The following is a 16,583-nucleotide window of genomic DNA, read 5'->3' on the forward strand; positions in this document are numbered from 1 at the left end:
TCGCTGGATCGGTGTCACACACACTGATCCAGCGATGTCTACGGGAGATCCAGCGACGAAATAAAGTTCTGAACTTTCTTCTCTGACCAACGATGTCACAGCAGGATCCTGATCGCTGCTGCCTGTCAAACACAACGATATCGCTAGCCAGGACGCTGCAATGTCACAGATCGCTAGCGATATCGTTTAGTGTGAAGGTACCTTTAAAGTAATTATAGTAGGTAAAATTCTGGAAAATGTCACCACTCTTAGTAACCCCCTAATTCTACACCTGTCTTAAAGAAGCTTAGTGTAGGGGGTGAGTAAAGCCTTCTATCATTCTTGATTTCTTGTCTGATGCTATCATTACGCAACATTATTAAGCAGACCGAAAAAACATCATTACCACAGTGCCAGGCAATCCATTGTCCCCAGGAGCACCAGGTTCACCCTAGTAAAGAAATGTATCAATGTCAGTGCAATAAAAAACACAAATAATAATATTAAGACATTCAAAGCACAAAATAGTACAGAAAAACAGACAGGAGAGCAAGCAGACAGTCAGGAGGTTCAACAGTGTCAGGATTTATGGCACAACAGCATCACTGACTGTTTTCCAGACATAAAAGTTTTGTGCAGAATAAGGAAAATTACCCTGAGTCCAGGAGCTCCAGAATCTCCCTTCGCTCCATCCCTTCCATCTATACCCTGTAAAGAAGAAAGGTTGTAACATCATGCTATTAAAGGAATATACTTTGTCAATCTTTCTTTTTGGTTGATCACACTGTTCGTATTACGAGTGTATGTGTACTAACATTATCTGTATTTGTGTTCATATTATGAGTGTATTTGTACTAACATTATCTGAATGTGTGCTGATATTACGAGTGTATATGTACTAACATTATCTGTATGTGTGTTCATATTAGAAGTGTATGTGTATTAGCATTATCTGTATGTGTGTTCACAGTATGAGTGTATGTGTGTTAACATTATTTGTATGTGTGCTCATATTACGAGTGTATATGTGCTAACATTATCTGTATGTGTGTTCATATTAGAAATGTATGTGTATTAACATTATCTGTATGTGTGCTCATATTACGAGTGTATGTGTACTAACATTATCTGTATGTGTGCTGATATTACGAGTGTATGTGTACTAATATTATCGGTATGTGTGTTCATATTATGAGTGTATGTTTACTAACATTATCTGTATGTGGGCTCATATTACGAGTAGTGTTGAGCATTCCGATACCGCAAGTATCGGCTATCGGCCGATACTTGCGGTATCGGAATTCCGATACCGAGATCCGATACTTTTGTGGTATCGGGAATCGGAATCGGAAGTTCCCAGTGCATGGTTCCCAGGGTCTGAAGGAGAGGAACCTCTCCTTCAGGCCCTGGGATCCATATCCATGTAAAAAATAAAGAATTAAAATAAAAATAGGGATATACTCACCCTCTGACGCGCCCTGGTAGTAACCGGCAGCCAGCTTTGCTTAAAATGAGCGCGTTCAGCACCTTCCATGACGTCACGGCTGCTGATTGGTCGCGTGCCGCTCATGTGACCGCCACGCGACCAATCACAAGCCGTGACGTCATTCTCAGGTCCTAAATTCCTAGAATTCGGAATTTAGGACCTGAGAATGACGTCACGGCTTGTGATTGGTCGCGTGGCGGTCACATGAGCGGCACGCGACCAATCAGAAGCCGTGACGTCATGGAAGGCCCTAAACGCGCTCATTTTAAGCAACGGAAGCTGCCGGTTAACAGCGGTAAGGTGCAGGGGCCTCCGGACAGGTGAGTATATCAATATTTTTTATTTTAATTCTTTATTTTACACATTCATATGGATCCCAGAGCCTGAAGGAGAGTTTCCTCTCCTTCAGACCCTGGGAACCATAGGGGATACCTTCCGATACTTGAGTCCCATTGACTTGTATTGGTATCGGGTATCGGTATCGGCGAGATCCGATACTTTTCGGGTATCGGCCGATACTATCCAATACCGATACTTTCAAGTATCGGACGGTATCGCTCAACACTAATTACGAGTGTATGTGTACTAACATTATCTGTATGTGTGTTCATATTATGAGTGTATGTGTACTAACATTATCTGTATGTGTGTTCATATTATGAGTGTATGTGTACTAGTATTATCTGTATGTGTGTTCACAGTATGAGTGTATGTGTACTAGCATTATCTGTTTGTGTGCTGATATTACGAGTGTATGTGTACTAACATTATCTGTATGTGTGTTCATATTACGAGTGTATGTGTACTAACATTATCTATATGTGTGCTCATTACTAGGGTTAAGCGAAACGGATCGTTCATTTTCATAAGTCGCCGACTTTTGGTAAAGTCGGCGTCTCATGAAACCCGACCCGATCCCTGTGTGGGGTCGGCCATGCGGTACGCGATCTTGGCGCCAAAGTCGCGTTTCGTGTGATGCGTTTAGCGCCATTTTTACAGCCAATCAAGGAGCGTGGGCAGAGTGATGACATAGGGGTTAGCGCGTGCACGCCTATCATCATTTTATCGCTTCTGCGCAGTAGCGATTTGGAATGTGTAAAACAAAATTTTCTGTGCTGGGACGGAGGGGGAGAGAGAGAGAGAGAGAGAAAAAAAAAAGAAAAAAATCCCCATTGACGTGCATAGGGTTTCGTGTTCCGGTCGATCCTCGACTTTGCGCAGTAATCGGCCGATTTCGCCCGACTCGACTTTTCCAACAGTCGGGTTTCGTGAAACATGACTCGAACCTAAAAAAGTCAAGGTCGCTCAACCCTACTCATTACGAGTGTATGTGTACTAACATTATCTGTATGTGTATTCATATTATAAATGTATGTGTACTAGCATTATCTGTATGTGTGTTCATATCACAAGTGTATGTGTACAAGCATTATTTGTATGTGTGTTCATATTATGAATGTATGTGTACTAACATTATCTGTATTTGGCTCATATTACGAGTGTATGTGTACTAACATTATCTGTATGTTTGTTCATATTACGAGTGTATATGTACTACTAACATTATCTATATGTTTGCTCATATTATGAGTGTATGTGTACTAACATTATCTGTATGTGTGCTCATATTACGAGTGTATGTGTACTAGCATTATCCGTATGTGTGCTCATATTACGAGTGTATGTGTACTAGCATTATCTGTATGCGTGCTCATATTATGACTGTATGTGTACTAACATTATCTGTATGTGTGATCATATTATGACTGTATGTATACTAACATTATCTGTATGTGTGTTCATATTATGAGTGTATGTGTACTAGCATTATCTGTATGTATTATGAGTGTATGTGTACTAATATTATCTGTATGTGTGTCTATATTATGAGTTAATATATATTAACATTATCTGTATGTGTGTTCATATTACAAGTGTATATGTACTAACATTATCTGTATGTGTGTTCATATTACAAGTGTATGTGTACTAACATTATCTGTATGTGTGCTCATATTATGAGTTAATGTGTATTAACATTATCTGTATGTGTGTTCATATTATGAGTGTATGTGCACTAACATTATCTGTATGTGTGTTCATATTATGAGTGTGTGTCTACTAACATCATCTGTATGTGTGCTCATATTAAGATTCTATGTGTACTACTAACATTATCTGTATGTGTGTTCATATTATGAATGTATGTGTACTAACATCTGTATGCATGTTCATATTATGAGTGTATGTGTACTAACATTATCTGTATGTGTGTTCATATTATGAGTGTATGTGTACTAACATTATCTGTATGCGTGCTCATATTACGAGTGTATGTGTACTAACATTATCTGTATGTGTGTTCATATTATGAGTGTATGTGTACTAACATTATCTGTATGTGTGTTCATATTGTGAGTGTATGTGTGCTAACATCTTCTGTATGTGTGTTCATATTTCAAGTGTATATGTACTAACATTATCTGTATATGTCTTCATATTACAAGTGTATATGTACTAACATTATCTGTATGCGTGCTCATATTATGAGTTAATATGTATTAACATTATCTGTATGTGTGCTCATATTAAGAGTGTATGTGTACTAACATTTGTATGCGTGCTCATATTTCGAGTGTATGTGTACTAACATTATCTGTATGTCTGCTCATATTATGACTGCATGTGTACTAAAATTATCTGTATGTGTGTTCATATTACGAGTGTATGTGTGCTAACATTATCTGTATGTGTATTCATATTATGAATGTACAGTATGTGTACTAACATTATCTGTATGTGGGCTCATATTACGAGTGTATGTGTACTAACATTTTGTCTTAATTTGCTTTATTACTGTATTGTTAACATTGTTACCTATGACTGTTGTGTTTGAAACTGTTAAACTGTAAAGCGCTGCGGAATATGTTGGCGCTATATAAAAAAAGATTATTATTATTATTATTATTATTAACATTATCTGTATGTTTGTTCATATTACAAGTGTATATGTACTAACATTATCTATATGTTTGCTCATATTATGACTGTATGTGTACTAACATTATCTGTATGTGTGCTCATATTACGAGTTAATGTATACTAATATTATCTGTATGTGTGTTCATATTACGAGTGTATGTGTACTAGTATTATCTGTATGTATTATGAGTGTATGTGTACTAATATTATCTGTATGTGTGTCCATATAATGAGTTAATATATATTAACATTATCTGTATGTGTACTCATATTACGAGTGTATATGTACTAACATTATCTGTATGTATTTTGAGTGTATGTGTACTAATATTATCTGTATGTGTGTTCATATTATGAGTGTATGTGTACTAACATTATCTGTATGCCTGCTCATATTATGAGTTAATAAGTATAAACATTATCTGTATGTGTGCTCATATTACGAGTGTATGTGTACTAACAATTTGTCTTAGTTTGCTTTATTACTGTATTGTTAACATTGTTACCTATGACTGTTGTGTTTGAAACTGTTAAACTGTAAAGCGCTGCGGAATATGTTGGCGCTATATAAAAAAAGATTATTATTATTATTATTAACATTATCTGTATGTTTGTTCATATTACGATTGTATATGTACTAACATTATCTATATGTTTGCTCATATTATGAGTGTATGTGTACTAGCATTATCTGTATGCGTGCTCATATTATGACTGTATGTGTACTAACATTATCTGTATGTGTGCTCATATTACGAGTTAATGTATACTAATATTATCTGTATGTGTGTTCATATTACGAGTGTATGTGTACTAGCATTATCTGTATGTATTATGAGTGTATGTGTATTAATATTATCTGTATGTGTCCATATTATGAGTTAATATATATTAACATTATCTGTATGTGTACTCATATTACGAGTGTATATGTACTAACATTATCTGTATGTATTTTGAGTGTATGTGTACTAATATTATCTGTATGTGTGTTCATATTTTGAGTGTATGTGTACTAACATTATCTGTATGTGTGCTCATATTACGAATGTATGTGTACTAACATTATCTGTATGCCTGCTCATATTATGAGTTAATAAGTATAAACATTATCTGTATGTGTGCTCATATTACGAGTGTATGTGTACTAACATTATCTGTATGTATTTTGAGTGTATGTGTACTAACATTATCTGTATGTGTGTTCATATTACAAGTGTATATGTACTAACATTATCTGTATGTATTTTGAGTGTATGTGTGCTAATATTATCTGTATGTGTGCTCATATTACGAATGTATGTGTACTAACATTATCTGTATGCGTGCTCATATTATGAGTTAATATGTATTAACATTATTTGTATGTGTGTTCATATTATGAGTGTATGTGTACTAACATTATCTGTATGTGTGCTCATATTACGAATGTATGTGTACTAACATTATCTGTATGCGTGCTCATATTATGAGTTAATATGTATTAACATTATCTGTATGCGTGCTCATATTATGAGTTAATATGTATTAACATTATTTGTATGTGTGTTCATATTATGAGTGTATGTGTACTAACATTATCTGTATGTGTGCTCATATTACGAATGTATGTGTACTAACATTATCTGTATGCGTGCTCATATTATGAGTTAATATGTATTAACATTATCTGTATGTGTGTTCATATTACGAGTGTATGTGTACTAACATTATCTGTATGTGTGTTCATATTATGAGTGTATGTGTACTAACATTATCTGTATGCGTGTTCATATTATGAGTGTATGTGTACTAACATTATCTGTATGTGTGTTCACATTATGAGTGTATGTGTACTAACATTATCTGTATGTGTGCTCATATTACGAGTTAATGTGTACTAACATTATTTGTATGTGTGTTCATATTACGAGTGTATGTGTACTAGCATTATCTGTATGTGTGCTCATATTACGAGTGTATGTGTACTAGCATTATCTGTATGTGTGCTCATATTATGAGTGTATGTGTGCTAGCATTATCTGTATGTGTGCTCATATTATGACTGTATGTGTACTAACATTATCTGTATGTGTGCTCATATTACGAGTTAATGTATACTAACATTATCTGTATGTGTGTTCATATTACAAGTGTACAGTATGTGTACTAGCATTATCTGTATGTATTATGAGTGTATGTGTACTAATATTATCTGTATGTGTGTCCATATTATGAGTTAATATATATTAACATTATCTGTATGTGTACTCATATTACATTATTTGTATGTGTGTTCATATTATGAGTGTATATGTACTAACATTATCTGTATGTGTGCTCATATTATGAGTGTATATGTACTAACATTATCTGTATGTGTACTCATATTATGAGTGTATATGTACTAACATTATCTGTATGTGTGTTTATATTATGAGTGTAGGTGTACTAACATTATCTGTATGTGTGTTCATATTGCAAGTGTATATGTACTAACATTATCTGTATGTGTGTTCATATTACAAGTGTATATGTACTAACATTGTCTGTATGCATTTTGAGTGTATGTGTACTAACATTTCTGTATGTGTGTTCATATTACGAGTGTATGTGTACTAACATTATCAGTATGTGTGCTCATATTACGAGTGTATGTGTACTAACATTATCTGTATGTGTGTTCATATTATGAGTGTATGTGTACTAACATTATCTGTATGTGTGTTCATATTATGAGTGTATGTGTACTAACATCATCTGTATGTGTGTATATTATGAGTTAATGTATATAAACATTATCTGTATGTGTATTCATATTACGAGTGTATGTGTACTAGCATTATCTGTATGTGTGCTCATATTACGAGTGTTTGTGTACTAATATTATCTGTATGTGTGTATATTATGAGTTAATGTATATAAACATTATCTGTATGTGTGCTCATATTATGAGTATATGTGTACTAACATCATCTGTATGTGTGCTCATATTACGAGTTAATGTGTATTAACATTATCTGTATGTGTATTCATATTACGAGTGTATGTGTACTAGCATTATCTGTATGTGTGCTCATATTATGAGTGTTTGTGTACTAATATTATCTGTATGTGTGTATATTATGAGTTAATGTATATAAACATTATCTGTATGTGTGCTCATATTACGAGTGTATGTGTACTAACATTATCTGTATGTGTGTTCATATTACGAGTGCATGTGTACTAGCATTATCTGTATGTTTGCTCATATTATGAGTGTATGTGTACCAACATTATCTGTATGTATGTTCATATTACGAGTGTATGTGTACTAGCATTATCTGTATGTGTGCTCATATTACGAGTGTATGTGTACTAGCATTATCTGTATGCGTGCTCATATTACGAGTGCATGTGTACTAGCATTATCTGTATGTGTGTTCATAATAGAAGTGTATGTGCACTAGCATTATCTGTATGTGTGTTCATATTGGAAGTGTTTGTGTACTTGCATTATCTGTATGTATTTTTTGTGTATGTGTGCTAATATTATCTGTATGTGTGTTCATATTATGAGTGTATGTGTACTAACATTATCTGTATGTGTGTTCATATTACGAGTGTATGTGTACTAGCATTATCTGTATGTATTATGAGTGTATGTGTACTAGCATTATCTGTATGTGTGTTCATATTGGAAGTGTTTGTGTACTTGCATTATCTGTATGCGTACTCATATTATGAGTGTTTGTGTACTAGCATTATCTGTATGTGTGCTCATATTATGACTGTATGTGTACTAACATTATCTGTATGTGTGCTTATATTACGAGATAATGTATACTAACATTATCTGTATGCGTGCGTGTATTATGTGTATACGTGTACTAATATTGTCTGTATGTGTGTCCATATTATGAATTAATGTGTATTAACATTATGTGTATGTGTGTTCATATTATGAGTGTATATGTACTAACATTATCTGTATGTGTGTTCATATTACGAGTGTATGTGTACTAACATTATCTGTATGTGTGTTAATATTACAAGTGTATATGTACTAACAATATCTGTATGTATTATGAGTGTATGTGTGCTAATATGTGTATGTGTGTTCATATTATGAGTGTATGTGTGCTAACATTATCTGTATGTATTATGAGTGTATGTGTACTAATATTATCTGCATGTGTGTGTTCATATTTTGAGTGTATGTGTACTAACATTATCTGTATGTGGGCTCATATTACGAGTGTATGTGTATTAATATTATCTGTATGTGTGTTCATATTATGAGTGTATGTGTACTAACATCATCTGTATGTGTGCTTATATTAAGAGTTTATGTGTACTAATGTTATATGTATGTGTTTTCATATTATGAGTGTATGTGTACTAACATTATCTGTATGTGGGCTCATATTACGAGTGTATGTGTACTAATATTATCTGCATGTGTGTGTTCATATTATGAGTGTATGTTTACTAACATTATGTGTATGTGGGCTCATATTAAGAGTCTATGTGTACTAATGTTATCTGTATGTGTGTTCATATTATGAGTGTATGTGTACTAACATTATCTGTATGTGGGCTCATATTATGAGTGTATGTGTACTAACATTATCTGTATGTGTATTCATATTATGAGTGTATGTGTACTAACAATAACTGTATGTGCTTTTATAATGGGAGTGTATATATTCAAATTGTCTATGTGAAAATGTATTACCTGGGTGTATATTCATATTTTCTGTATGTGGATATAATGTGTGTATGTATAATCATATTATGTGTGTGTATTCATATTATATGTAATTTCGGAGTTGAGCAGTGTGCTATCTACACTATGTGCATTCATGTCAGCTATGTGTGTGTCCCTATTATCTGTGCATGACTATTCATATTACTGTATATGAGTACTTGAGTGTTTTCCATATTATCTGTGTATTTCCATTTATATTATTTACTAGCTGAAGAGCCCGGCGTTGTCTGGGCATAGAAAATATCTGTGGTTAGTTATAGCACCTCACTTCTTTTATTTTCCCATCACGCCTCTCATTTTCTCCCTCACACCTCTCATTTTCCCCCTCACTCCTCTTATTTTCCCCCTCACTCCTCTCATTCCCCCCTCACTCCTCTCATTCCTTCCTAACACTTGTCATTTCGACCTCACATCTGTCATTTTCCGATCACTCCACTATTTTCCCTCACTCCTCTCATTTTGCACTCACACCTTTTCATTTTCACCTCATACCCCTCATTTTCACCTCACACCTCTCATTTTCCCCTCAGTATATACATGTTTGTCATCTCCCTTATTTATGGTATACACCTGTATGTCATCTCCTGAATATAGTATATACCTGTATGTCATCTCCCCTGAAAATAGTATATACCTGCTGTATGTCATCTCCTCCTGTATATTGTATATACCTATGTGTCATCTCCTCCTGTTAATAGTATATACCTGTATGTCATCTCTTCTGTATATACTATATACCTGTATGTCATCTCCTCCTATATATAGTATATACCTGTATGTCATCTCCTGTATATAGTATATATCTGTATGTCATCTCCCCTGTATATAGTATATACCTGCTGTATGTCATCTCCTCCTCTATATACCTATGTGTCATCTCATCTTTTATATAGTATATACCTGTATGTCATCTCCTCCTGTATATAGTATATACCTGTGTGTCATCTCCCCTGTATATAGTATATATGTGTGTGTCATCTCCCCTGTATATAGTATATACCTGTGTGTCATCTCCTCCTGTATATAGTATATACCTGTGTCATCTTCCCTGTATGTAGTATATACCTGTGTGTCATCTCCCCTGTATATAGTATATACCTGTGTGTCATCTCCCCTGTATATAGTATGTACCTGTATGTCATCTCCCCTGTATATAGTATATACCAGTGTGTCATCTCCTCCTGTATATAGTATATACCTGTGTGTCATCTCCCCTGTATATAGTATATATGTGTGTCATATCCTCCTGTATATAGTATATACCTGTATGTCATCTCCTCCTGTATATAGTATATACCTGTGTGTCATCTCCCCTGTATATAGTATATATGTGTGTGTGGCATCTCCCCTGTATATAGTATATACCTGTGTGTCATCTCCTCCTGTATATAGTATATATCTGTGTGTCATCTCCTCCTGTATTAGACCTCGTTCACACGTTATTTGCTTAGTATTTTTACCTCAGTATTTGTAAGCTAAATTGGCAGCCTGATAAATCCCCAGCCAACAGGAAGCCCTCCCCCTGGCAGTATATATTAGCTCACACATACACATAATAGACAGGTCATGTGACTGACAGCTGCCGTATTTCCTATATGGTACAGTTGTTGCTCTTGTATTTTGTCTGCTTATTAATCAGATTATTATTTTTGAAGGATAATACCAGACTTATGTGTGTTTTAGGGCGAGTTTCATGTATCAAGTTGTGTGTGTTGAGTTGCGTGTGGCGACATGCATGTAGCGACTTTTGTGAGATGAGTTTTGTGTGGCCACATGTGTGTAGCAACTTTTTGTGTGTCGAGTTGCATATGACAGGTTAGTGTAGCAAGTTGTGAGCAGCAAGTTTTGCGCATGGCGAGTTTTTCGCGTGGCGAGTTTTATGTGTGGTGTGTTTTGAGTATGTGCAAGTTTTGTGTGAGGCAACTTTTGCATGTGTTGCAACTTTTGTGCATGTGGCAATTTTTCCGCGTGTGCAAGTTTTGCGTGTGGCAAGTTTTCCATGAGGTGAGATTTGCACGTCTGGCGAGTTTTGCGCGTGGAGAGTTTTGAGCGGCGACTTTTCGACTTTTATGTGGCGAGGTTGGTGTATGTGTGGTGAAATGTGTGCTGAGGGTGATATGTGTTCAAGCACGTGGTAGTGTGTGGCGCATTTTGTGTGTGTGTTCATATCCTCGTGTGTGGTGAGGATCCCATGTCGAGGCCCCACCTTAGCTACTGTACGGTATATACTCTTTGGACCCATCGCTGTCACTCTTTAAGTCCCCCTTGTTCACATCTGGCAGCTGTCAATTTGCCTCCAACACTTTTCCTTTCACTTTTTCCCCATTATGTAGATAGGGGCAAAATTGTTTGATGAATTGGAACGTGCGGGGTTAAAATTTCACCTCACAACATAGCCTATGACGCTCTCAGGGTCCAGACGTGTGACTGTGCAAAATTTTGTGGCTGTACCTGCGACGGTGCAGATGCCAATCCTGGACATACACACACACACACACACACATACACACATACACACAAACATACACACACATATTCAGCTTTATATATTAGATATACCTGTAAGTCATCTCCATTGTATATAGTATATACCTGTATGTCATCTCCCCTGTATATAATATATACTTGTATGTCATCTCCCCTGTATATAGTATATACCTGTATGTCATCTCCTCCTGTATGTAATATATAGCTGCATGTCATCTCCTCCTGTATATAGTATATACGTGTATGTCATCTCCCCTGTATATAGTGTATACCTGTATGTCATCTCCTCCTGTACATAACATATAACTGTATATCATCTCCCCTGTATATAGTATATGCCTGTATGCCATCTCCTCCTGGCTGTCAATTTGCCTCCAACACAATATATAGCTGTATATCATCTCCCCTGTATATATATATAGTATATACCTGTATGCCATCTCCTCCTGGCTGTCAATTTGCCTCCAACACTTTTCCTTTCACTTTTTCCCCATTATGTAGATAGGGGCAAAATTGTTTGGTGAATTGGAACGCACAAGGTTAAAATTTTGCCTCACAACATAGCCTATGACGCTCTCAGGGTCCAGACGTGTGACTGTGCAAAATTTTGTGGCTGTAGCTACGATGGAGCAGATGCCAATCCTGGACACACACACACACACACACACATACACACACATTCAGCTTTATATATTAGATTTGTAAATATATATAAAACTTGTGGCCTCCGTCTGGTAAATGTGGGCCTATGGGAACTTTAGAGTAAATGCTGAGAAAAGCTCTAGCTGTAGACTTTATGTTAAATGTACAGATACAGTTTGCAATTAATATGAATGTATAAATAAATATAATTTAGTATTAAATGTAATTGATAAGTGTACAACTAATGCCCAGTTAAGATTTTATGGTTAGTGCTTTGCATAATATGGATTACATGTACCAGTCACCACTGATGTGATTGTAGATGGTCTATTTTCAATCTTGCTCTCAGTTGTCGCATATTGTAGAGATACAATGGTGTAGCTGTGATGTTATCTGTAGCATACCCCTGATACACACAGACAGGCTGACATATCTAGTAATAGGGTATGTGCACACGATGCAGATTTAGTGCAGAATTGGGGCAGAACTGAAGCAGATTTTTCTGCTGCAGAAACGCTGCAGAACTGCACTGTGATTTACAGTACAATGTAAATGAATGTGAAAAAAAAAAAGCTGTGCACATGGTGCAGAAAAATCTGCGCAGAAACGCTGCAGAGTTCAAAGAAGTGCATGTCGCTTCTTTTGTGCAGTTCTGCAGCGTTTCTGCACCCCTCCATGATAAAAATCTGCACTGGTAAAATCTGCACAAAAACTGCACAGAAACTGCACAGAAACTGCACAGAAACTGCACAGAATCTGCATCAAATCTGCACCTGCGTTTTCTGCCAGGAGATGCAGATTTAGTGCAGAAAATTCTGCACCACATTTCAATAAGGTCATGCTACATCTGTAGTCCTGCAGGTTATATAGAATCACTTGTGAATTAGGTGGGAGGTGTAGCCACCTAGTGGTAATTTGGGGAAGGATGTGTGTTCTTGCAGTTTTTTTAATTATGTTTTTCTTGTGCCACCAAACCATGCTGAACAGAGGGAGGTCTATATGATATGGAAAAAGTATCCAGAATACATAAATAAGTAAGGGATGCATACAGTACTAGATATATAAAATTACTATCTAAATGTAATATATAATTAATAATTGATCATTTACTCTATCATATATAATATGTAGATTGTATGTTAACAGCCAATGTGCTCTTTGATTAGAAGATGATAAAATAGATAAGAGATTGTGATAAAATACTTACTCTGTGGCCTTTCATTCCTGGGAAGCCGGCCATACCAGGTGGTCCTCTGCCACCCTACATGCAAACAATGAAATCTTTTGTTATAATTATTATTCTTAGGTGTAACTTCAGTATCATTCACATATACATGTAGCATTTATTAATCTATCACACATGCAACAATGCAGCAAGATCTGATGGTGCAGAAAAGTGTAACCTGATACCTAAGTGATCTCGTTCATTGGCTATTGCTGTGTTAAGTGTCCAGTTACAGTTTACTGCACAGTGACACTTTTATTTTGTGTTATACCATAATAACGTGTTGCTATAAGAAATGCTGTTTTCTGTAATGTGTGCTGTATAGATACCTAAAAAACGAAGAAATTCTACCTGTCCAATATGGCTGCAGCTTTTAGTGTGCAGATTAAAAGCTTGCACTGGCTGACAGTATTCCTTACTCACTCTGGTACAAGATCAGCTTCAGTCCTACTTACAGGGGCGCCAGCGACTCCGCGGTCTCCCTGTCTTCCAGGTCTACCGTTTTCACCCTAGAGAAAAGTAAGGAATGTGTTGTAAGTTGTTAGCGGGCACGTGTTCAGGTCCATCTTGCACTTGTACTTGTATTAGAATCCTAATGACTGAGGTTAGCGTTATTCTTTAGCCTCCACACCCACAAGCATGCTGCAATACAGAGCGATAACACGACACGCATTTATTTCCATGGGCCTGCGTGTGTCTATTATTTCAGGAAAGCATACAAGGCCCAATTCATCATTGTATTTCACCATTTGGCTCCACATGATTGGGGATGTCTGTTCTTATAGGTATGTTTCCATAATGTGTTCACATTTTCTAGGACTAAGGGTGCACACAGAGCCAGAAATGCGTATGAATGCTTTTGTCTATCACCAACATGTGGATTTTAATTGTTTGACATGTATGGAATAAAATGTGAAGATTTTATCTTTTTTTTGGATGTGCTGATCAACTTTATTATTCTTTTACCTTTGGTTCTGCTGTATGAAGCAATGGAGATACTTGTGTATGTCTAAACATGGATATACACATCCATGTACAGGTCGCGATGCACGGACTGGCCGCAGGTCTCTGGAACTGATTTTGACAACCTCATTTATGCCTACGAGACTGTAGAGTTGAGTGAGACTCCCACAGGCCGGTCTGTGAATCATGGATCATGACACAGAGATCTGTGAATCCTGCCTGAGTAAATGCCATGACATTGAGGCTGTGCAATACCATGTGCAGAGTTAACGCCACCCCAAAGTGTGTGTTCCCATCCTGCCTTCCCCACGGTGAGATATTAATAAGTATAAGCATAGAAGGTAATATAGCCTCCTTGGGGAAAAAAACAACGCAACTGGTTTTCATTTTTCATTTTGTGCAATGTCATGGGAATACTGCTCAAGATGTTGCACCATGTCACACTGCAATCTATATATAAATTCATCTAAGGGTCACTTCCGTCTGTCTATTTGTCTGTCTGTTTGTCTGTCTGTTTGTCTGTCTGTCACGGAAATCCCGCATCGCTGACCAATCAGTGATGGGCACAGTCCGGCCACGAATTCGCCCCTTCCTACTCTGTCAGTGCCCCCTCCAGTCAGCGCTCAAACAGGGTTAATGGCTGCGTTACACCGAGTTATGTCACGGTGTAACGCAGTCCGTTAACGCTGCTATTAACCCTGTGTGACCAGCTTTTTACTATTGATGCTGCCTATGCAGCATCAATAGTAAAAAGATCTAATGTTAAAAATAATAAACAAAATAAAAAATCATTATATTCTCACCTTCCGTCCCAAGAATGCATTGTGGTCTCGCGAAATGATGACGTAGCGGACCGCTACGTCATCATCTCGCGAGACCGCAATGCATGGACTGGAGCGTCACAAGGAGCATCGGTAAACGCCTGGGCTGGATCCGGGGGCCGACGGAAGGCGAGTATATAACTTTTTTATTTTAATTCTTTTTTTTAACAGGTATATGGTTCCCACATTGCTATATACTGCATGGGCTGTTATATACTGCATGGGCTGTGTTATATACTATGTCTCTGTGCTATATACTATGTGGCTGTGCTATATATTACGTGGCTGGGCAATATACTACATCACTGTGCTCTATACTACGTGGCCTGTGTTATACACTGCATGGGCTGTGTTATATACTACGTCTCTGTGCTATATACTACGTGGCTGTGCTATATACTACATGGCTGTTCAATATATTACATGGCTGTGCAATACATTACATGGCTGGGCAATATATTACGTGGCTAGGCAATACACTACGGGGGCTGTGCTATATACTACGTGGGCTGTGCTATATACTACATGGGTTGTCCTATATACTACATGGGCTGTGCTATATACTATGTGGGCTGTGTTATATAATACGTGGGCTGTATGCTACTTGGCTGTGCTATATTTCTCTGCTGTATCTGTGCATCATGAATCGTTGTATGTGTTAAAGAGGGGGGCCCCGGGGGCGTGTCCTAGCTGGCCATGTGAGCGGTCGGATAGCAGAGCGCTCCCGCTGCTAAAAAGTGATTTATCCTGTGCAGACACCGTGGGCCAGGCTTTTTGGCTGCTTACCGGCAGGCTGAGGGTCGGGGGAACTGTGCGGTGCAGAGCGGTGGATCCGACAGTGGAGGAGATGACCAGGTGGCGGCAGAAAGACGCGGGAGCTGGCGATGCAGGAGCCAGCCAAGATGGTGCCGAGGCCAGGGAGCAAGCTGATAAAGAAAATGCCGCATGCCAGAGACGTATGGAAGTGGCGGCGAAGCTCCAGCAGTATGCCAGTGTGGAGGCTGCGGAGGAGGCAGAGCAAGGAACCGGAGCTGGAGCTGATAAGGAGGAGGAGGATACAGTCCTGGCTGCAAAGCATGAGGTACAGAGGGGGAAGGAGAGAGGCAGCATGGCGGGGGCAAGAGGGGGACCTGAAGGTTTAATGCAGAAAGAGGAGCCGACCCTCAGAGATGTTGTGTTGATCTCCTCATGCCAGCAATCCCTGAATTCCCTGGCCCTGCAAATGCAGGAGGTAAAAGGGGACACAGCACAAATTAATGCAGCCCT

General features: G+C 37.4%; 1 protein-coding gene across 1 annotated transcript in view; it reads right to left on the reverse strand.

Annotated features, from left to right (window-relative positions):
* The window catches only part of COL3A1 (collagen type III alpha 1 chain), a 255,502-nt gene that overhangs the window by 124,120 nt on the left and 114,799 nt on the right, over positions 1-16,583 (reverse strand). Inside the window, exons 9-12 of the mRNA XM_077275669.1 lie at positions 13,989-14,042; positions 13,516-13,569; positions 634-687; positions 386-430 (exon numbers count right to left, since the gene is read on the reverse strand). Of these exons, the coding sequence (XP_077131784.1) occupies positions 386-430; positions 634-687; positions 13,516-13,569; positions 13,989-14,042 (207 nt within the window). The remainder of the gene's footprint in view (positions 1-385; positions 431-633; positions 688-13,515; positions 13,570-13,988; positions 14,043-16,583) is intronic.

The sequence above is a fragment of the Ranitomeya variabilis genome, chromosome 7 (genome assembly GCF_051348905.1).
Source record: "Ranitomeya variabilis isolate aRanVar5 chromosome 7, aRanVar5.hap1, whole genome shotgun sequence".
Classification (NCBI taxonomy): domain Eukaryota; kingdom Metazoa; phylum Chordata; class Amphibia; order Anura; family Dendrobatidae; genus Ranitomeya; species Ranitomeya variabilis.